Below are 23,567 nucleotides of genomic sequence, written 5' to 3'. Positions count from 1 at the left end.
CAGTGAAAAACGTGTTAATATGTTACTCCACCGTTTTGCCCTACTGGTGGAACTGTTCGATGTGGCTCCTCATCTTCCTCATTGACCGGCGGTTCCTGCTCCTCATTGCCGTCAGCCCAGGGTACATTTATCCTTACACAAATATTGTGCAATATGCAGCAAACAAGAATAATTTTGCACACCATTGGTGGCGAAACAGCAATTGCCCCCAGACTGATCCAGGCTCTGGAAGAAGGATTTTAGTACGCCGAATGTCCGCTCGACTATTGACTGGGTCCTGCTTAGTGATTGTACCTCCGCTGGGGTTCCATCTGGGGGGTTTCAAAATGAGTCATCACCTGCGGCTGCAGAGAATATCCTTGGTCAGCTGCAAAGCCTGGAGGGGTAAAATTAGTTAAGATTCTTCACAACAGAATGGACACAAATGTGGGGCCATCCTGTAATTATCCTGAATGACTCATAGCACATCTCTTACAGTAGGAAAGGTATATGACATTGTGCAGCATACACCCAGGTAGGAATTGTATATGACTGGCACATTGCTACACATACAGGTGTGCTGTCTTCTGTGATTCACTTACTATTTATCATGCTTGTGAGTACCAAGGCCATTATGGTGATTATTTGTCACCAGTAAGGAGTCAATTAGTCATTGAGCAGACACATTTCTCACAATCATCTATTGTGTCTGTTATTGGCTACTATTGCCATTCCTGAACTGATACATGTCTGATTTTACAACCTGGACTGTAGCTGGACTAGGTGATATGGTGTACTTCAGTTACACATATTTGGCAGTGAGAGTTGGAGTCAATGTTCAAAGTGTACTGCCATGGGAAGGATAGTGAGTGTATATTAATAAGGGACATGATAGTGTACACATGGTAGTGCACAGTGTCCACTATGTTGACAGTACCCAAGGGGTTTGAGATATGTGGGAATCTTGTTCTGTACAGTGCAACTGGTAGACTGACTACACTGCACTGCGACACTGCTTGGGGAGAGTGTAGGACATATTTTCCACATCTTTCTGTGACCGGGTTTAGTGCCTTTGCTGACAGAAAATGTACAGCATTGCTCCAAGACAGGCATATTATTCCCAAGATGATTGTGTTGTTGCCTGTCATGGGAAATGTAGTTTGTGCTTGAAGCTGTACGTTGCTGCACAGTCTGGAGCCTTAGAGGACTGATAGAGTGGTTTGTGCGCTGCAAAACTATGTACACATAGGATGTGACGTGTATATATGAGGAGTGGTGTAATGTAAACATGATCTTGTGAGCTGAAAATATGACTATTTCTCAGTTTCACAGGTCTGGGATACATCACATGACCATGGGATTTACCTGTGGACAGTCAGACTAGAGATAGCGAACCTCTTACTTCAACACAGTGTTTGTACGCATCATTTCACATGGTGTTGCATTTGTGAGGCTCTTTCACACTATTGAACGCACACACAGCCTCATTTAGCAGTTGTTGCCACTGACATCTGGCTGCGCTAACCTACATCCAAAGTGAAGGGCTGGAATGTGCCATATTCCTAACATGCAGCACATCCATGCTTTGTCCTCATATGCACCATCACATAGTAGTGACTAGCGCCAACACCCCCCCCCCCTTGCACCATGGTGCACATGTGTCAGCATTGTGTCCTCAAATAACTTAATGCTTTAAGTGACACATTCTTGCACCATAAGCAAAAAATAGTTGCTATTTCCTACTTCTTTGTGTCTGCCGAATGTAAGACATATAGTAATTGGGCATGACAAAGAGGCATGTAATTATGTATCCTCATTTCACCTCTCCTTGGGAGGCACACTATTTGCAAACAGTCCCAGGGTCCCTGAACCTTGGATATGTAGAAATGTGTGAGATCTTCATTGGTGTTGCATGGGAAAAGCTACTGCTCAGCCCATGGAACACATCCTTAACGTACTGTGAATAAATACTGCACTTTGCTCTGGCTTGCCTTACTTCATCTCTACGAGGCAATGCAAGGGCACGCAGGCTGACACATGCTAACGTCTGGAGCTTTCCAATCCACCACAGCCAGAGTGGTAGGAGAATCCCAGGCATCCTTCTCTAGGTTCCTCCCCTCTGTCCTGATTGCCATCATAAGCACCCCGGTACCTCTTCTTTCCCAACACACCGCATGACCATCAGAAAAACAAGTAAGGCTTTTATGCCATTGTCGAATTTTCAAATGTGTTAGGGGCAATAGACTGCATCCATGTTCAATTTGGGCCTCCAGCAGCTACATGACATCTGTACTGCAATAGGAAGCAGCCCCATTCCATGAACGTGCAGGCAATTGTGGCCCATCTGGGTCTCTTTATCAATGTCTAGAGGTCTCAGGCAAGATCATCTTCTTTAGATTTTGAAACTTACTTTACCAAATCTCTGCAATCAGATTGAGTTAATTGATTTAGTTTATGCAAATTATATAGAGGATTGACTGGAAATCAAAAAGGGCACCTGAACCAGGGAATTGGTTTGGATAATGCTAATTTAACTAACACCCCTCCATTTATAAATTGTATAATGCTTATGCGGGCTTCCCTCATTATATCCTAAAGACTCTCCTTTATTCGGCTACACTGTAGCAAAATGAAAAAGCTTTTTTTATTGGATATCTGAACTGTACTTCACCAAGTTGATAATTTGAAATGAGGGGAAACAGCTAAGCAACAAAGATGAGACCGTAGCCTTTAATTTGCTGAAGCAAAGTTTGAACCAAATAAAGCATCTAATATGTGTGTGTCAAGGTACCCTTCTAGAGAAAGTAAGTCTTCTCCGTGGTATAGAAACAGCACTCCATTTCAAGATGAACTGTAATTGAAAACGTTATGGTAGAAAAAGGTAATAAAGCTATATTACAAGAAAAGATGTAAAGTGCCTTCAGTAATTGCCAATTCAGGTTATACATGTTAAATTTAAGAAATCCAAATCTGGAAGACATATTTAAAGTTTCACTTCACTCCCCTTTCATAGCAAATTAAATATGAATTGCAAATTGAGATTTGAAGGTCTCCATTTAGTGGCCCCAGAAAAGCAGGCTCTCAAATTGTATTACCTGAGGAAGTTGAAATTTTGAAACCAGACATTTATCTTGGGGCCAAGTAGCCGGTGTGGTGGAGGTGAGGAGTCATTGTAGGGAACCAGAGTGGGGATTTGAAGATTGAAAATTCCATGGGAAGACCTTGCCTGTGAAACTCTGTAATGGCTTATATGTCTCAGGCTGCTCAATGATGTCAACTCTGTGCTTAACATAATATGATTTCCCTTATAAATGTCTACCAAATTACACAACATGAGGTGTTTGAAGAAGGTCTGGAAGATTTATGCCTGACAGTAACACCTACAAAAGAAATATTCAAGGCCCATTGGATTCTAAGAGATGATTTCAATTTAAAGGTTGATCTAAACATTTTACATGATCTGCTTTGAGGTTTGGATATTGGAGCCCTCTGAAATTCCTTTAGGTTGTTATAATTCATATATTTACCCTATACCAGCATTGAAAACAGTAGAATTCCTTCTAGAACTGCAATTTGTTCATAGTAATGGTTGGTGTTCTTCAGATCGACAAACACTGAAAAAATGTAAGTGTTAAATAGGCAATGTTCGTGTCACCTGCATTTTTCGTTAACTGGTAATAATTTGTTATAGATCAGAATAAGGTGGCCAATTTTCCCTTAGCCACATAGTGGAGGGGTTTGTGCTGTGGGATAAAGTTTGTGCACCAGACCTTGCAATTGAATATCTCCAAAGCAAGCTAAATGTATGTGGAATGTGTTGGACAAATTATCCACCATCAAATTTAAATTACAGTTGTGTCCAGTACCAGATGAAGTACACCTATTGAAATGGCACATGCTCATAATAAGTTGTGTTGCAAAATGTTTTCAGACAGATAGTAAAGGTATATCCATAAGGAACAGGAGTTTAGGAACTAGAGTGAAGGCCCAGGATTTATGGTTTAATTACAAATGTAAAAATCTGTAAAGACAGCACTCTCTGGCATCTCCTGCCCTGACCCGAGAAAAAAGTGAGCTTAACACTCGGTATTATAATGAATACAAATTCAACCATGAGAGGATTTTGTCTTGCTAAGATTGAAAAAACCAGAGATTTTGGAATGGATAACAACTCTATTAGATATTATTTCACCTTCAGACATTAAATTTTTTTCCTACCACTTTCCAGTTTAGTAAAATGAATGTGATTATTTGAACTCAAAACCTTCAATGACTTTGTTAGACAGATATGGGGTTCTCGAGAACAGTTTAGTAAAATAGAGCGGTTTCCGAACCTGTTAATGCGAGACACTGTGCTCAATATGAGATTGGGGATTAACCCTGGATGGAAGTTAAATGGTTTACTGACAGCAGTGAAATTAAAACATTCGAAATGTAATTGTTTCTGTTCTTAGCTTTCTCACTGACTCATTTAACAATCGACTGGACTATGCCTTAATGGCTGCATCAAATGCAGATTAGTGCCTGACAATAATTGCCTTTTTTCTCACCTTCTTAAAACAACAAATCGAATGAACAGAAGTCTTCATCACTATTGTGCTTGATGCCAAAGGCTGGAGAGTTCCCCCTCTCCATAGCTCCGCACAGTCGCTTGGGGTCACTTGACATACAGGCTAGACATACCATGTTCAGCCCCTGGCATCTTGGTATTTGATTCAAGGGGTGCAGCATTGTGTCCCTGAAAATTCCCAGCTTTTTGTGGAGCATCCAAAACCTCCTGGATGAACTCGCTTGAGTAAATCAAGGATGCTCCAGATATCCTTCCTCTGAACTGCACCATCCAACAAGTAATCGGTACTCCACCGATAACCTCCCTCTGAAGTTATGCATTTGAGGCAAAGTTTTGGATCCCTACACAGTTCCCATTATGAACTACAGCATCCAGGACACGTCAGGAATGCCATAGTCAATCTGGTAATCCATTTTGTTTGGTTGAAAGCCCATGCAATTTGTTTGCATTAGATTGCTTCTGCTTTTGGCCCACTGTGCTGTCTCTTCTCCACACCTGTGTGCAAACTTTCCCTCTATTTGTTGCCTTTTCCGTGGCCTCTCTATCCGACCCTTGTGCAAATCTTCCTTATTTATCCATTCCCTCTTTTATCACCCAGCTGTCATCTGTATTACCAGTCCTTAATGTATCAGCCAGTCCTTTATCGCACCCTTGGTTGCCACCCCATACTCTTGTTGGTCTGTTTTGGTCCGCATCTGCATTTCTCTCCAAGACCCTTACGCCTATGTAGTAATCTTTCAGCAGAGCAGTACGCCTGGCGTTAGTCCCATGTAGTTGCTCACATCACTTGTTTGCCTTGTGGTAGAGGGGTCTTCCAGTACGAGTTACCAATGGAATATAATTTGAAAGTCAGGGGTGGTATTTTAGGACTTCCTCCTGCTAAATTTAATATCCCACCCTCACATATTTCCTACTGTGACACCTGAAGAATTTTGCTTTTCTCTCGTTTTAATTTATTTTTCTCCAATAGCACATGGCCATCGGAACTAATTTCTTTTTATTTATGTCAAATACATTTTACCCATTTTCTGTTCTTTCTCGCTGAATATTTTGATATAAGAAATGCAAATAGAAGCATTCCTAGCTAATTCAACCATTTCAAATCAAACAATGACATGCGAAACACTGTAATAAACATTCGATGTTTTGGATTGCAACTGGCATGGTGGTTGTAACTCAAAACGGAATATGTACTGTTACTTTACTTACAGTCATTAGCATTTGAGTACTATTAGTAGTAAAATTAAGATGATTCATTAGCTTGTAAGAGTTAACGGACAAACTATTTGAGGCAGTATTTCATTTTCCTATTTACTCATTTGCTTGCAGTTCTGCAGAATACTGGTGGAATAGCCCAGAATCAAAGGAAACATCTCATTCAGCAAAGCCCTGGTCTTCTTGATCTCAACAGAAGTGATGTCCACATCTGCCCCGCCACTTACCAGGACAACAGAGGACACCTATGTGCAACTCCCATGGATTTTCAAATGGCAGTGAGGGAACCCCACTCAATCCACACTCAGCCTGCAACAGCTGCACCCAGACAAAGGAAGGAACACCCTTCTCTACAGGGAGAAAAGCAAATAGAAGATGATTTGAAGGCCAGTTTGGAAGGGACAGTGTCTCATGATATGGGTACTTCTGAAAGTCTGCAGGAATGTATGGAGACACCATTGTTACAAATAGAGGTACCAGATATTCAACAGCTACTAGCTGACACTGACCCTCTGCATAACACTGGAAACATCATGCACAGGAGTCATCTCAAGAAACCTTTGTTTACAGAAGACTACAATGCCTGCAGGAAAGAGGTGAGAGAAGACACACAGATTTCAGAGGGCGTTTCTCTGTTTAAGGGTAGTCTTCACCAAGGAGACCAAACAAGAACTGCACTTAGAAATCCATCTGTACATCAAGCCATGTGTACAGCAGTTGGAAAGGCGGACTGTGTGCCAGAGGTCATACAATCACATAAAAAAATTTCTTCCAGAGGATCAACCGAAGAGCAAGTCATGTCAATGCAAAAAGAATATAAATTGGCACATCCCTTGAAACCAGGAGAAAAAATTAAATGTCCCGATGGACAAACAAGCAGGAAACAAACCCATTTGAGGAAAGAGATAAAGACATTGGATGTGAATGATGTTGTCACAAAGAACCCACAAGTCTTGAATATGTTAAAGCCAAATGATATCTCATTTACTTGTGGATCAGAGGTTCTCTCATGTAAGCAATATTCTGTCAAAAAAGATATCAAGAACCCATTTAACAAGACAAAAATACCTACTTCCTCGTGTGACCATGATCCTGTAAATTCACTTCAAATTAGTCTTCCTAAACCTGCCAAGAATATTGACTCAAAACATATTTCTGGAGATGAAGCTCTGCTACGTGATTCCAGACTTAAAGCGAGCAGAGCAAGCAAACGGAGGGAAAACGAGCTCAACGATCAGCCGCTCAAGAAAGCAAAGAGCCAGAGTACTGTGCTTACCAAGGACGGGTCCTTGCCGAAGAAAGAGTGTGCTAATGTGGAGCCTGAGTTTAGCAACTCCACAATTCAGACTGTGCGTAAAGCTAAGGTAAATGAGAAACCCCAAAAACATCAGAGCAAGAAAAGCAAAGGTTGTTTAGAAAAAGGCCCATTTAAACCTCACCGGAGCCACCTAAGCTTGCACATGCTTGAGTCTGTTCAGGTTTTCCACAGGTTGGGGAAAAAAGGAGAGGACCCTGGAGCCCCCCACGTTCATGAGAATCCTGCAGCTTCACATTCCACAGAACAACATCCTCCAAATACCAGATGTTGGAGTGCAAAGGATCATGAGAAGCCACTCCTGAGCACACAACGAGACCGTATGTATTCCGAAAAGCTCAAGTCTTCTACTCAGACGGTCCTACCTGTAACCAGTGAAATGATGGCTGACAACCGTTGGATCCCCCTCGACTCCTCTGGTAACACAGAGACAGAGGTGAAAATGATACCTGAAAAAGAATTGAGAAAGGAGAATGAAACTAGGGTCTGCAAAATTAATGTCCATGATTCTAAATGTGTGGAAGCAAGCCAAACTCCTCTCAAAGAGAAAGCTAGATCTCCATCTTATAAAGGTACTAATCCTCCTAATGATCTCTGGGCAGTGCCTACAAAAAGAAACGAAAGCAGTAAATCCATACAGATTTCTTCAAACCGCCATCCTCCTGCTTCTTCGAAGGTGCCATACCAACCCGCTCAAAAACATCTAGCTGCTCGACCTGCTGGCAGGAGAGACTCGGATGCATCCTTTCCTGACCAGGTTCCAGTGTCTGGAAGAATGTCGCCGACATTCAAACCGGCTCTGCCACGCCCCACTGAAGAACTCGAGGTGTCCATCCCTATCTCTGAGGCACAGAGACCCGAAAGGGAAGCCATGAAACGGAGAGCGCAGCTAGAGAGGGAGCGTGCATGCAGGTACACCTCAATGGGAAAGTTGCAGTTCTTTGTGCAGCGCAATAAGGACCAGAGGATCGCCAAAAGCTTTGGCTATGTCGATTTACTTTTGGAGGTCTCCAAGAACTACTTACTGCCTGACTGACAAGTAGCTTTAGAAAATATTTTTATACATTTGTGAATATGTACATTTTCAGTAAAAGTCAGCACCATTTTTAGTTCACATTTGTATGATTTGCCTTTAAAAATGAGAGTATAAAAAGAAATCTACCAATAAAAGGTAGCTTTGAAATAGGATGTTATTGAGCACAATTGAAGTTTTCCCTTTTATTACTTAAGTAATATTGCTCACACCATACAGAAGATGATAATATAATTTCATGAGCACTTTTTTAAGGCATGCGCAAATGCTCTTCAGTCGTGTTCCTCATCACTGCATCAAATCTCAATTTCGATTAGATGGCCCTTGAGTACAACTGACACTCCAACAGAAGCAAGAATAAGCAGTCATGGCTGACTCCCAGAAGTGCTAAATTCGGAACCGAAATACAGTATAACATGGTATTCTCACATGATACATTCTGTGTCCAGTTAAAGCTATATCATTAAAAAGAATCGCTCTTTATTTACATGAAGTGTAGGGTTTTTAAATGAGAAACAAAACAACAGGCCAGATAATGCTCAGATACATCCAAATATAAGAAAGGAGTGCAATTCATATTATATGACTGTCTGTGCTTAATGGTGTCGTATGGTGAAGTTGATGAGTGCTCAGCTATCCTCAGAAACCAAAAGTTGTAATTTCCCATCCCTAATGCACTGTTTTCTCATAGGGCAAATATTCCACAAATAATGTTACAAAAGTATATGTACAAACGTCTGCCCATTGTCCTTGTTTCTCAGCAGCCTTGGGTGCAATATAGAGCAAGACCAGATGGCTAAGAATATACAAAAAGCTGCAAAAGAATTTGAAAGCCCTCAAAACCACGGTGGACCACAGAAACCCAATTTGGGAACCTAAACACCATTTGTAAAGTCCATGTTTCAGTGTCCGGTTAACTGGGGCCACTGACAGTCCAGCTGTTGGTGAAAGGGGGTACTGTATACAGATCAAAGCTCCAATAGGGCCTGTATCTTTTCAACAGTGCCCACTGGGCCAAGGACCAACGGCTTCACTGTTAGCAAGTGGAGACATATGATTTAATGTAGGGTTCCAGTCTTAAATTAAACTGATTTATCTTCTGAGTCATAAAAAGTACAGAGATGGAGTAAATGGTTCCAGATTCGGCTCTAAGATTTGGAGTGAAGGAGAAAAGGGAAAAATCTTTCGGTCTGTGTTCAGCTGTAAAGTGAGAGTGTTATAGAATCTCAAGGAGATTTAAAAGGCACAGCAGGCACACCTTCAGGCTAAAGCGCAGGTCTTCACTGCTGTCATCACTTTCTTGATCTTCATTTAAAGCAGGTATCATAGGTTAGTTGTGGCTGGGTGTATGGCTGAGGCTTCCATGGCTAAACCACACGTGCCTCAACAACCCAGCCCGAACAATGAATGAGTCTGAACAGCGCATTCCTTTACCACGCAAATTTGTGGTAAAGGGATGTGTGGTAAAGAATACACCCCATCCCCTCTGCCCTGAGCCCTAAAACCCTGGCTCCTGCCCTTTAAACAACCCGACACCTGAGCCCTAAAAACTACCCATCCCCTAAAAACGACCCCAACCCCCAAAACCTAAAACTACTCCGACCTCCCCTGCCCTGAGCCCTAAAACCCTTGCCCCAGCCCTATAAGCAACCACACCCTGCCCTGAGCCCTAAAAACGACCCATCTCTAAAACTTAAAACTACCCGACCCTCCCCCCACCCTGAGCCCTCAAACCCCAGACCTGCCCTATAAACAAATTGACCCAAGCCCTAAAAACTACCCCATCCCTAAAACCTAAAACTACCCGAACCCCCACACTGAGCCCTAAAACTCGACCCCCTGCCCTATAAACAACCCTGAACCCCCTGAGCCCTAAAAACTACCTCACCCCTAAAACTACCCTCTACCCCCCTCCCCCCCACCCCAAACCCAGCCTCACGTACCTGTCTGCATCGAGCTTTCTGTCTTGACGCTTCCTGTTCTCCCCATCTGAAAATCTAGACCGCTGAGGGCAAGCTCAGTCACTCAAGTCATCGCCCTAGCTCCAGAAATGTGATCCTATCTGTTTTTATCAGGTTAATTTCACTTTAATAAAAAGTGTATTTAGTTTTAGAAACAATACATCAAGTCAATAAGTATAATCTTTTAACAACATTAGAAAAATCAGTAATTCACAATTTGATATTGAAAAGATCAGTTAACTTAGTGTATCACGTATTAAACTCGGTCTGTTCAGCACAGTTAACCAAAGTCTTGAGATATTAATCTGCACAAACCAAACTTTAAACATTCTAATAACTCTCAACTAAACACCCACTACATTGTTCTTCAAATATGATAGCACAAAAGACAGACCTATATAATTTCAAGCAAGTAAAAACTTCATGTATTTTGCAGTTTTTGACCCAAAGTGACCATGCCTTGTCCTCAACCACAGTAACCTAGCTGATAGCACCATGAGCATACATCCACGATGTGGCTCAAGAGTCAGCCCAGTGGGTGGGTTTTCCAGTGGGACAAGCCACACTCAGGAAGACATTATAACACGTTTTGTCTGCAAGTGTTGTTTATTTTGGTCAGAGAACCATTAATTGTATTATTTAATATCTGCTTAAACCGATACTTTGTAAACATTGTGATCTCAAGTAACCCCCCTCTTGCACAGTGTATCTGCCTATTTATGGAGTAAGATATCCCTTTAATTATCGAAAAGTTATTCTTTTACAACTCAGACAATGAAAAATCATAAGCTTGTTAAATTTCAAACAGGAAGTGCATTACACTATGTAATACCCAGGCTATATCTGAGCAGTGAAAAAGTTATATTCTTATAGCCTTTATGCATATAGATTTCCACAGGGCAAGAGAATCTTTCAAGATTCTCTTGTCAGGGTGGTCATTTAGGTCCATATTCTTCACCCACCAAACGCCCGCGATATAGACAACATACATTTTTGAAGTCACAGTTCAATGTTGAAGCAGTCGGTAAGTCAGCATCTTCACTTCTTTTATTTTTCAAATTATGTTTTATAGTTTGTGATCTGCAAAGTTATTGTCCAGAGTTAAAAAATGAAGTAAATTATTGCGGGCTTATAAAAATAATACATTGGACAACTCCGTAATCCCCACAGCGTGTTACCGAAATACTTATTAATCAGACTGAGGAAGCCTTTTATTCAGAGTCTGCCCAAGAGGTTACTTGCTAACTACTTTCCTAGCAAAGTTCGGTTTAGTTGTTGATAGCCAAGTGTAGAAAGCTCCCATCTCCTTGTACCTCTGTGGTGGGTGCTTCTTGCTGGTAACTACCTTTTCTGTGAGAAGCATCACTATATACAAAGGGTGTGCCTGCAGAACAGCCTGGAAAAAGTGCTTGATCCTGAGACGCTTCTCAAAGATCTACATATCCAGTTTCCATTGACTTTTTAAACATGGGAACCACCGACCTTCTTGTTCTTCCAATTCCAAGTTTTCTTTGTCCAAGGGAGAGTGTTTCCACGGAGTCCTGCTGTTTACCCAAGAGCTGGTGTCTGCCTGAAAACCAGCTTTAAGAGGTGACCAGACATCACCTGGAGGTTTGCCATGCTTACAAGCTGTACACCTGACATGAAGCGCCTGGAAGCAAATCTGCCTGCAGAGAGGGATTAGGCTTGCCACCCCTGCAGGAGGTGGGGCGTCTATCAAAGGAGTGCCAGAGGCAGCCAGAGCAGGGTGATGTGGGTCTATCAAGCCGAGTTAGACTGCATAGAGTGATCTGCAAGCCCTACAAGCATGGATGCAATCTCTCCAGGTGAGTGATTTTGAGCAGGAATCATGCATCGGCGCTGGCCTTTCTATTGTGGGAAAGGTCTAGTGTGATTGTTCATACTGCTGAAATCAAGAGTCGTGCCAGTGGTGGGCGTCATCACCAAAAACAGGAGCTGTGCTTGTGGTGGATGTTGCTATCACGAACCAAGAATTATGCCAGCGGTGTACATCACCACCAAAATTAAGAACTGTGGCAGTGGTAGTCATCGCCACTAAAATCAAGAGTGTGCCTGTGGCAGTTGCCACTGCTGCATCCAAATAGTATGCCCACCTGCGCCATCAGGATACTATGACCCCAGCTTTCGTGGGGCTCCACATTCTGTACCTTGCTGATTGGCCCAGAAGTGCATCCGACATCTTCTGAGGGCGCCAGCTTACATCCAGTACCAATGGTGAAGGACTCCAGATGGCAGCACTCACTGTCCCATCCTGCTGTAGCCAGACAGATGCTAGAGGCAGACACAGCCTTTGCTTCACTCTTCCGATAAGTGGAAGAGATCCTACATACATGTTGCCGGTTTACCACCAGAGTCCTAAAAGCACATAGAGACCTCAGTGGGGTGAGACTGTTTAAAAGAAGACTCCACTGCACTGAGTGCTTTTGTTGAACTAAGGTATCTGTACCACAACCTTGATTCATGCTGCTAATGACTTTCTGCTCTGATGATCGGGCTGTTACAAGATACAAGATGAGACGCACCTGGGAAGATGGGGGGAAGGTATGGTGGTAACCAAGGCACAATAATCCAAGCATCAGTATTAGTTTGTATCTGCTGCTTTATTTGTGTGGCAATCCATTTTAAGTGTGAGTATTAAAGTACTTCTTATGTAAGTAAATCACTGGGATGGGCATTCAGTTATTGCACTGATCGGTGTTTTTGGAGTTCTCAGTTTGTACATACCCACTCTACTCCCTGAAAAATGTCTGACTACTTGCCATCATTACCACTGAGAGTCAAGTGCTGAAGGGGTTGTACTTGGTCCAGTTTGCAGAGGCATAGTAGGACGGACCCTGCAACATCAGAGGCAAACGACCACAGCCTTATGAAGGGGTATGGAATTCATATAGCCTGGCGCATGTTAAATGAGTATTACTTTCAAGGACAAGAAGTTGTGATGTATATTCACTCTAATGGACAAGAAGACTTTTTTGCTCTTGTGCACCTAGTCTAGCCACAAAGATACTAAGTCTGATTTCAATCTAAAATGATTGTTCATTCACCTGTTCATCAGTAACTACGGTACACCTGATAAGCAGAGTGGTTCACCCCAAGGCTGAAAGTACCTGTGGCATGCTCTTTCAAAACCCAAGAACCTGTTGAGCCACCTGGTGTTGAGATTGAACTTTCCAGGCATTTTGAGGTATGTGAGATACGGACGGGCACATAGTCCACTTATCACATTTGTTTTTCTTTTGCTGCCTGTGCAGGAAGCTTGGGGGATCAAATCAACTGACCATGCTTCTTTCCCCATCAGTTCATGGCCAGGTACTGTGTATCTAATGGTTGGTTACCTGACAACTTTTACTTTCTCTGTAGGTTGTAGGCATTTCTAAACTATTGATGTCAAATCCAACTTTACCACTGAGGGGGATTTATCACCCCCATTCCAAAGATATGAAACATGATGTGGCTACTCCTTTCTGATCTGTAATTACAGCTTAAAAAGTGTTTTAAGAAATCCCCAATGCTTGCCTATAAGAGGAGTAGGCCTCACAGTAGTAGTCAATAACAAATGTAGCTGTTTGTCACTGCCTTGACATGTAAAACATAAAAGTAAATACCCTGCCTTTTAGTTACACAGCACCACGCCCTTAGGGTCACTTAGGGCCTACCTTTGAGGTGACCTATATGTGATAAAAGGGGAGTTTAAGACTTGGCGAGTGGTTTTAAATGCCAAGTCAAGGTGTCAGTAAACTATACACACACGCCCTGCAATGGTTAGAAAGCCTACTTGTGTGGTTGGCACAACCAGGGCTACAGGCCCGCAAGTAGCATTTAGATTACAGGTCCTAAGTATATGGCATACCACATTACACGTGACTTATAGGTTAACTAAATATGGCAATCAGGTGTACACCAATGTTACTATATTTAAGGGAGAAGTGCATGCACTTTGACAACAAAAAGATACAGCAAAAACTGGAGGGAAGCAGGCAAAACGTTGGAGAAGACCAGCCTAAGGATGGCAGGTCTAATACTTCCCCTTTCCCTAAGGTTTCCCAGTGTCATCCAATTACCCTACCCTTGCCTTTTGCCTGGCACTTTTCTCCTTCAATGCAACCTTCATTTGTCACAGAGATCATGTCTGACTGCATAAGTTGACTGTGCCCATTTTCCCAGTCCTCATAGTCTCCCATGAGTATGCTGGATCTACTGTTGACTATTGCACAAGAGGATCATCTTTTGTTCTTCTCTCTCTAGCTCGACTCTCACAGGTTATACTTGGTGCCAGTTCCATGTCCATGTCTACAGACTTACTGATTCAGCCAGAGGAGTGCTGAGTTAGACATTCTCATATCTGCCCTGCATGATGCAGCTTGGTTGTGACTCTGTCCTCTATAACCAGTCCAAGCCTTCCACTATGCAATAAGCCAGTTTCCACTGCTGCCTGTCTGTCTCCACTTAACACAGTTCTCTCTCCGCCTGCTTCAGGGTCTAAAACATTACCTCCTTGCCAAGCTTTATTCTACTTGTACATGTTTTCTACCCATTAATATCATGGCATCCCAAAATCTTATTCGCAAGTGTGCTTTCCTTATTAAAACGTCTTTTCCAGTATCACTTTACATTTTCTGCACCTGTGAGATCATTAAGCCTTTCCAAGCTAGACATGTGGAGCTCATCGCAGCATACCTGGGGCTATCCTGGTGGCAAAATGCAGGCGTGGTGGAGGACAGGCATGGAAGATGGAGCCGCTGATAGCCCCTCATATTTTTTAGTTAGTCTTGGCTAACTGACACTCTCAGCCTATGTTGAAAGTTTAGGGGATGGGAGTAGAAGCTTCTGATAGAATTAAGTTGGAATTGAGGTATATATTGAAGTGGGAATGCAATGCAGTCTGAAGTGAAGAAAGGAGGCACATTGAAGCTGTGGTAAATGGGGTGGAGAAGAGGATGAAGCCTATACTATACAGAAGAAAGAAACAATGCACATTATGACAAAGCCAGTGGAAGTGGTGTGGAGCTATGGTATGGCAAAAGGAAGCCAGCTTATCGCATATGAAGAGTAGTGTGTACTAATAGGTTACTCTAAGCGTTTGCATAGCTTATCACTGGGTGTTAAGAAGTCAAGGGCCTAAGACGGACGGGGTTTCATGGGAAGCGGCAGTAGACTAGTAATCCATCTGTGTCAGGATGGGATAAGTAGATTTCTTTCCAAGGCAAGATCATTTCTGTAACATTGTGTACATTGGACAGGTACACATTTTCAAGAATTCCACACCCCTGCCAATGGCTGAATTCCAATGGACCTTACTCCCCACTAACGTGGTCTGAAAAAATTAATCCAGGCTCCAGGCTCATGTTGTTGACCCAGATTAGAGCTAGTTGTTGCTAATTGCTCATGGCAAATAGAAGGAATTCTATCTTGGCTGGGTTAAGCTTTATGTAGGTCCTGAACATCCAGGTCTGGATGATGTGTGGCAATACTTGAGGTGTGGGATGTCTCAAGAGGAAGAGACTTTCAGGTCCATTTCTGTGTCAGCATATTGGTGAATTCTGATGCTGGTATCAGGACTCCATTTAAATACCGACAATGAGGGATTGCAGGGTGGAACCCTGGGTAATTTAACAGATGATAAGAATATTCTGGGACTTGGAGGTTCTCATGTGAGTTACTGATGATGTTGGTTGGAAAGTTGGAAGGAGAATAAGTTAAAGACCTAGTCAGTGAATCCTAGTGAAGACTTCAGGGTATTGATGAGGCTCGTCTAAAAGCGTCTTAGAGGTGCAGCAATATTAAAGGTCAAGGGTCACTGTCGCAGAGCATCGATATAATTGCTAATGTAGCTGTCTCTGTGCAGTTACATGAGCTGACACTGGATCGGTAGTCATGCAGAAGATAGTTGACACTGATGGGGGTTTGGAGTTGTCTGTGACTTGCTTTTTCAGTGATCTTGCTTATGAAGGGTTGGTGAGTGACAAGCTGCCAGTTAGCAAAGTCTTCAGCAGCTTGTATGGGTTTCTATAGGAATGGGAGGATCTGAACTATGCTGAGAGCTTTTTGGAAGATCTCTTGAGTGAGAAAGGTGCTGATGGTGGTGAGTAGGGGGGAGGGAGCTCCCTGAGACAGCTTTGCTGAAGGATGACAGCAAGATATTATCTTCAAAGGAGATATATTTGAGAGAGTTGAGGAAGTCTGTGAGAAACAAGGGTATGAAGGATGACCATCGTAGGATGGATTGAGTGCGGAGGGTGGGTGTCAAAGTAGAAGCAGGCTTGGTATTTTTGATGTGCTATCAAATTGTCTGATATTTTTTCCTAAATATAAGGCTGATGGCATTCAAATTGTCTGTGGAGTGTAGGACTGGAGGGTCAGATGGGAGCTGATAATATGATTGATTGTCTCGAAGAGTCTTCTGCTTCTCTTGACAGCTTCATTGTGGTGTTGCTATAGTGCTTGACTTTGGCTAATATGAATTATCTGTCTATTGCATGGAGGAACTTCAAATGCATGTGATCATCAGAGTTCTGTTTTTCTTCCATTTTATTTACTGTCTGCAGGTGGAGCATTTATCGTTGGGGACATCTTTAGAGTAGCAGGGGACTAAAGGGTTGGCTTCATATACATGGTTTAGTTGGAGTGTGGGTGTTCAAATGACATAAGTACATTGAAGACATTTAGAAATGTGTTGACAATGGATGCAGCGGTGGCAAGTTGTGAGCCTTGGTTTTAGGTTGTTGATGGAGAAGTCTTAGGGATGTGAGGGTTTGTTGCTGGAGAATGTTCCTCTGTGGCCTTGACAAGGGATGAAAAAGAGGGAACTATGAAAACATTTTTGGGTTGACATTGATGTGTTATTGAATGCGGAGCAGGATTATAGGGACGGTGAGATGATTGTTATAGTCCAGAGTTTGAGAATGTTTGCAATGTGTGGTTGGTGATGTTGAGAAGACAAATTTGAGAACTCTTCTTTGGAGTTTGTTGGTTAGATGACATGTTGTACCACATTGAGTGTATTGATGAGGTTCAGGAGGAGGATCTTCTATTTTCATGTCTGAGTTGACTAGGAGGTTGAATTTACTGAGGATTGCTGTGTGGTCATGCGAGATGGGCAAGGTAGTGAGGGGGTTCATGGGATTAATCTATGCAGGTCTTGTTCTGCCCGAGAGGCCTGTAGGAGAAGTGGTCGGTGGACGACAGAGCTGCAGAGAGTGGGAAGTGACATGTAAGGAGCTCCATTAAATTTTGTTTATTGATTGCCTATGGCACAGGGCCAGGAGGACTTATGGAAGACCGCAAGACCTCCTCTGTTCTTAAGTGACTGGTCCACACACTGGATGCTGCAGCCGGTGGGAACAAGGACATCCAGGATGGGATTTTGGTGGGTAGGTAGCCATGTTTCTGTGATGAAGAGTGCACCATGCTTTTGGTAGGAGATGAACAAGGAGTACTGCAGAACCGGCATTAAGGAGCGCACGTTGGAGTGTGTGCTCTGTAGTTTAAGTGTGTTTGATTATGTCTGAGGTTGGGTCTACATGTTGAGAAGCGATGGAGATAAATTTGAGCTAAATTCGGGCAGAGGAATTCACCATTTAGTACACTGATCTACGAGTCTGTTACAATTTATGTAATTATCTTAGCACTATTACCACCTTTTGAAATTATTATAGAACTCTTAAACCCTAAAGTGATTACCAAATATCTAATTTCTAACAATGCAAAACATAACTGTCCTGGGTAGCAAAATGAAAAAGTCTATGACATAAATGTTGAAAACTCTCTTTGCACCGGGGAAATTTCTCTTTTTCTTTTCAGCAACAGGATGTTGATATGGTTTATTTTCTGAGCATCCAACTGTTATGAAGTGCATCTGATGGATGTTACGTACTCAGAACAATAAAGGAAGTTGTTGATTGCTGCCACTACAGAGTGTGACAGTGGTTCTAAGAAAGGAGGCTGGGAGACTCTCTGTATGGACAAAGAAGATTTGTTTTCTTTTTTTTTTTTAAACCATCTTACTAATACATTTTAGCGAGTGCAGCACTTGAATTGTAGAGAAAAAACAAAGGCAGTGAATGAGTTTTGTGATCGTTTAGACTCGAGAGGTAACAGCAAGTGTAACAACATTGGTACAGATAACGGAAACAGTAATAAGCAAATGGGTTTTACTCCAGATTTGCCTATTTTTATTATGTCTTTCGCGCAGTTTTGCACAGTCACTTACTACCGGCTACAGAAAGAAATTGCAATTTGTTGCCAGCCTGCACTATGAGCATTAACCCCTCGGCTGCGCCGCCGATTTTGCGGAAGTGCGTCACTTCCGCAAAACGGTTTGGGGCGCGTCGGCCATTGGCCGACGGCAGCACCAGCGAGGTAGTGCTGCCGGGCCGACGGCAGCATGGAAGGGGTTAAGTAGCCAACTATGGTGGATAGTTTGGATTAAACAAATAATTGTATTTATATTGCGTGCAAAAAGCCCAAGCTTCTAAGCATTGCATAACAGAGTTGAAACGTTACCCGTTTAAAATAGGGGTGTGATGGTGTGTAGACTAAACAAGCTTTCTGTTTTTTTTTTTAACCATGAACTTTAGAATAAGATGCTGAAGCTTTGACGTGTACATTAGCAGTGCTAAATTATCTCTGAAATGACATGGTTCAGAAGATAGAAATTTCACAGGTCTCTATCTTCCAGCTTTGGAATGGAGACCAAGGTCCCAGAGCCAACATCACCTTCAAGGTACCACTCTAAAGCAGAAGCTACAGGTTTGTTCTCCTTTCTTCCACCATCTGAAGCTGGTGCTACAAAGAGTGAAATGAAGGGAAGTGGCAGTGTTACATACACTCTTGTGAGCTCAAAAATCCTGAGGTAAGCCGACCAACAAAGTAATCTATGTCTACATTCCTGCATTCCTAGAGTCATGTGAAGTAAGCTAGAGTGTATTTTTCTTAGGAGCTTTTTTTGTTGTGGTCCTCTCCAATTTGTGTTCACCCAGGCATATCCCGTGCTCTCCATGCCACTGGACTCAAGCTATCCTAGCTGATGAGGGGTGAAACCTCAAACCCGGTCCTAGGATGCTTGTTTCCAGTCCAGGGAGCACCTGACCTGACAGTTTGGGCTGGACTGTTCCCATTGGGCGCAGGGTCAAGACTGATTTGCATATTGCAGGGTTCAAACTGGAATGGCATGGTGAGCAAACAAACGATCAATTTAGGCCCAGATCTCTGTACTGGGGTAAATGTATGACATTGTTCTGCATTCTGTCCATCAATTGTTCTTTTTGCATTTGTCACCCCGAGTGGGACGGGTATGCCCAAACGTGGGTCCCATGCTCTCGATGTCACTGGAGTCAAGCTATCCTGGCTGATGAGGGGTGAAACCCTGAAACCGGTCCTAGGATGCTTGTTTCCAGTCGAGGAAGGACCTGGCCTGTCAGTTCAGGCTGGACTGTTCCTATTGGGCGCAGGGTCAAGACTGATTTGCATATGGCTGGGTTCAAACTGGATTGGCATGGTCAGCAAAAAAACGTTGGATTTAGGCCCAGATCTTTGCACGGGAGTAAATGTATGACATTGTTCTGCATTCTGTACATCAAGTGTTCTTTTTGCACCCAGGCATATATGGAAAAATAAACGGTGGAAACGCCACAATGATGAGTCAGACTTACATGAGATGCAAAAGACATGAAAGAGTTTTTACCTTGTCAACAAGCATTCTTCTCTCAGAAAATGACCAGTCTGTCATAAAGGTGCAACTTTTCACCTGAGATCGTCACAGCTGGTGCCTCAGTTTTCCAGAGTCCGGTAGTATGCATTCAGTTTTGGTAGGTTTGTAGCTGATTTTGATACTTTCAGAGATTGACAGAATGCCACAACAGAGTAAGTACCAGAACCATCTAGTATGCCAATTTTTCCTTTTACGAAAAAGAAAAAAAAATATTGCTGGACATCATTAGGTCATGTCAGCCATTGATAATTACCCATCTGTATTGCAGTCCATCGCTTTTTCTTTCAGTGGCACTACAGACGTGGAGCTACCCTATGCAAATGAGCATTGGTACTGCTCCAATAGGAAGGGTCCAGCCATAACTATTAGACCACGTCCCCTCTGAATGGAAACAAAATCAACACAAGACAACTTTTTGCTTCAAGTGCCTAAGCTGCACCTCAGTAATAATGTCCAACAAGACCAAAAATGGTCTTGCTTTGCTTATGTTACCAAACAGAGGGGATGTGAGTGGGTAGTTTGTTGGGCAGTCCATTTTAGAGCAGTCTCTGTCTGTAATGGCACATATGAGCTATAAAGAATGAAGCTCAGATTGATTAACAGTGGCCGAGATTAACTGAAGTGTTCCTTCCACCCAGCCCTTTTGTGCTAATCTCCTTGCTCATTGCCGCACTCCAATATCATAATTATGGGATCATTGACATCCTGGCTGGCCAGTCGCCAAATGGCTGGTGCAGCAGAAGCAGCACCTCCACCACTCCAGATGGGCTGGCTTGCCGCACGTGTTATTATCTGCTGGATTAGCTGACAATTCTCTGTCAAAACAGCTCCTGCATCCATGATGTGGGCTCCTTGGTAGAAAGAAAAGGGACATTTTGTTACTTATGTTATTTTTAGATACAGGCTCACACAAATTGGCTGTTCATGTTTGGAAATAGCACAAATGCCCACCATGTGCCAGGAGTTTCCTCCCAGTGTTTGGGGATATTTCGGGACTTCTTCTGGAATATTGACCATTTTGTGGCAGTTCATCTGTTACATCAACAATTATCCGGAAGAGAACTCACCAGGGGAACTGGGGATCTGATCGCGCAGGGCACAGTCTGCGCAAACATCCTTGTTGGCAGCTGGTCCCCCCCGCCGCCGCGACCGGAACTCCACGCGGCCGCCGAGCGGGGGGACCACAACCCCCACAAACCTTTGCTGCTTTTGCTCCGCCCCCTCCCGACCACTGACGCGCCCGGAAGGCGCAGAAAAAGACAGAGCCCCTTCCGCGTCGCGGGACGCGCGCGGGCGAAGCCGGGCTAAGCCCGGGCAAAGGGCGGGCCCTCTGTGGCCCTCAGAGGCCTGAGGAGGACGGGACGGGCCCCACCACTTGGTTTTCCAGGAGGAGGTTAAGCCACTATTTGACATTGTGTTGGACTGTAGTATTTGACCATTTAACTCTATTAGTTCATCTTCATCCAACTCATATTACGCACCAGAAAGGGGTTGTTACAAAATGTGCGTTTAGGTCGGATACTTGTCTGAGGATGCAAAAACAGCACGTAAATAACACACTGTTACCTTCGTGTACATACGCTGATAAATTTATTTGCCATCAGCCTGTAGTTAGTCCACCTTGTACTCATTCCTCCCCTCAAATCAACAACATAGTTTGTAGACTCTCATTGTTGGAGGAGTTAAACAGTCTGTGTAAGACTAGCTATGCCCCTGCAGAATTACCATCTCCACCAAAAAAGACTATTTCGCTATCAACTAATGAGAGAGTGTTGGAACCTTTCCCTATATTTACAAACACAAACACACAATGTACAGTATCTGTCCGGGCCACACCTAACAAAAGGAAGCATAATGGCGATAAATACAATGAGAGCCAATCTAAAGTACAAAAAACACAAAACAAATCCCCAATCTTACCTTTACCCCCTACCAAATTTCCCCTTGCTGCAGAGCCGGCTGAAAAATCAGACGACCTAGTTCCTTCTTCCCAGATGGCCCTATTGCCAATGATCGAACATTTGATCAAATCCATTATACACCCCCTAATTGATAAAATCAACATCTTGGGGGATAGACTGTCAGGGATTGAGGAAAAAATCACTTTTAATTTGTTAGCCTCTACTAACGCTTCTATACCTACCCATCCCGTCTCAATTGCTACTCCAAATAAGCCTAAACCTGCCATTCAAAATAAACTTGCCCAAACTCGAGCACCAGTTCCCACCATTCCGCCCTCTAATATTTCCAAAGCCTCTCCTAAACCCACTACGCCGAAATATCTTGTCCCCAGAGTAGAGCGCAACAGGGATTCTAGAATTTATCTACCTCCACAGGCAGCCCCATTTGTATGCGTCCTCTCGGGAGTCCCGCAACTAAAAAAGGGTAAACCAGAAAGACAACACGACCTGTTCAATAAGGTCCAGTTTTGGCTATCCAAAAATAGACCCCTGCCCCATGATCTTGAGGGCGGGATTGTGAGCGTGAGGAGAGTGGGGTGACTGGGACCCCTTCCGAAAGACATTATTGGTGACTTGATACTAATAAGATTCAAGAGTAGAAACATTGTCCCATACCTCCGAAATTGGCAACCTAAAGAAGACGATGGCCCCATATCCATCTGGGATTTACATGACTTCTATCCAAGCACATCATATATCCCTGCCTCCAGGCCTATGACTAAGGATTGTACCAGGTTGGGTAGAAGAGGTGTTTATCGCCCTATTGTAGTTTTCCCGCCCCAAACAGACTTGAAAAACCGTATACTATTTTTTAACTACTGCGACCCCTTGCACATTCCCTCTTGATGTAACGGAAGAACTGTCATAATGAACCCTTAAAGTATGTTACTATTAGGAAAGTTACATTCACAGGGTGAGCAAATGTTTGTTTTTTAACCAGTAGATAATTTGTGCTTCACATGTATGTATTTTTAACTATTGATTGCATTTTGTAACTGAACGCTTTTATGATTTTATACAAAAAAATCGAATAAATCATATCGTATCGTACATCAACAATTTAGAGAGTAACCTCTTTTATAAAGGCACAATGGATATGGGTCAGCCAAACCAATACAAAGTTTTTTCTCCTGGATGCTTAATTGCCAACACAAGAACAACAGCTATAACGTTGTTGTAAAAAATGGCAAACTATGCTCCATCCACACAATTTAGAAACTTATTAATATTTAATAAAATACACATGAAATACTTATGACGTAAAAAAGTAATAGTTATACTTGGCAACTCAAATTTTAAAAAAAGGAACTATGTTTTGTGTTCCTGCTGGACCCTGATTTTATCAAGCAGCACAGGGCACCGTATTGGTAGCCTGCAAGACCTCAGTTGGTTGGTAAACTAATAGATACAACAAACAGTGTGAACCACACCAAACAAAAAGGTGATGGAAAATACCGCTTTAAGAAGCAATTTATTGACTGCTGAGATCTGCATTATCGTAGCAGTGGTCTTGCTCGGGGCAGGAAAGAAACAGCAGACTTGCCATAGTTGGTTTCCCACATGAAATTTGAGCAGCATTCTTAAATATTAGTTTCTTTTCTCATTGGGAAAGAAACAGACTATTCGTACTATTATGGAAGAAGGACAATAAAAGCAAGGTACCTTCAATATACGTGATATGAAATCTTGGAGAATATCATTGGTTTTCAGCTATTGGTCCTGAAAAAAGTGGGATAAAAGTCAAAGAGCCACCTAAACGTTGCATCAACACATTATCTTTTTTTGTATTTTGATTGTATACAG

At 42.8% G+C, this 23,567-nt stretch overlaps 1 protein-coding gene across 1 annotated transcript in view; it reads left to right on the top strand.

The window, feature by feature from the left end:
• LOC144783297 (putative transcription factor Ovo-like 1) overlaps positions 1-23,567 on the top strand; it is a 353,112-nt gene that overhangs the window by 35,102 nt on the left and 294,443 nt on the right. Inside the window, exon 2 of the mRNA XM_078662345.1 lies at positions 18,772-18,945. Within this exon, the coding sequence (XP_078518471.1) occupies positions 18,772-18,945 (174 nt within the window). The remainder of the gene's footprint in view (positions 1-18,771; positions 18,946-23,567) is intronic.

The sequence above is a fragment of the Lissotriton helveticus genome, chromosome 9, assembly GCF_964261635.1.
Source record: "Lissotriton helveticus chromosome 9, aLisHel1.1, whole genome shotgun sequence".
Classification (NCBI taxonomy): Eukaryota; Metazoa; Chordata; class Amphibia; order Caudata; family Salamandridae; genus Lissotriton; species Lissotriton helveticus.
Note: the sequence above shows the minus strand (reverse complement) of the source record. Positions and strands in the feature narration are given on the sequence as shown.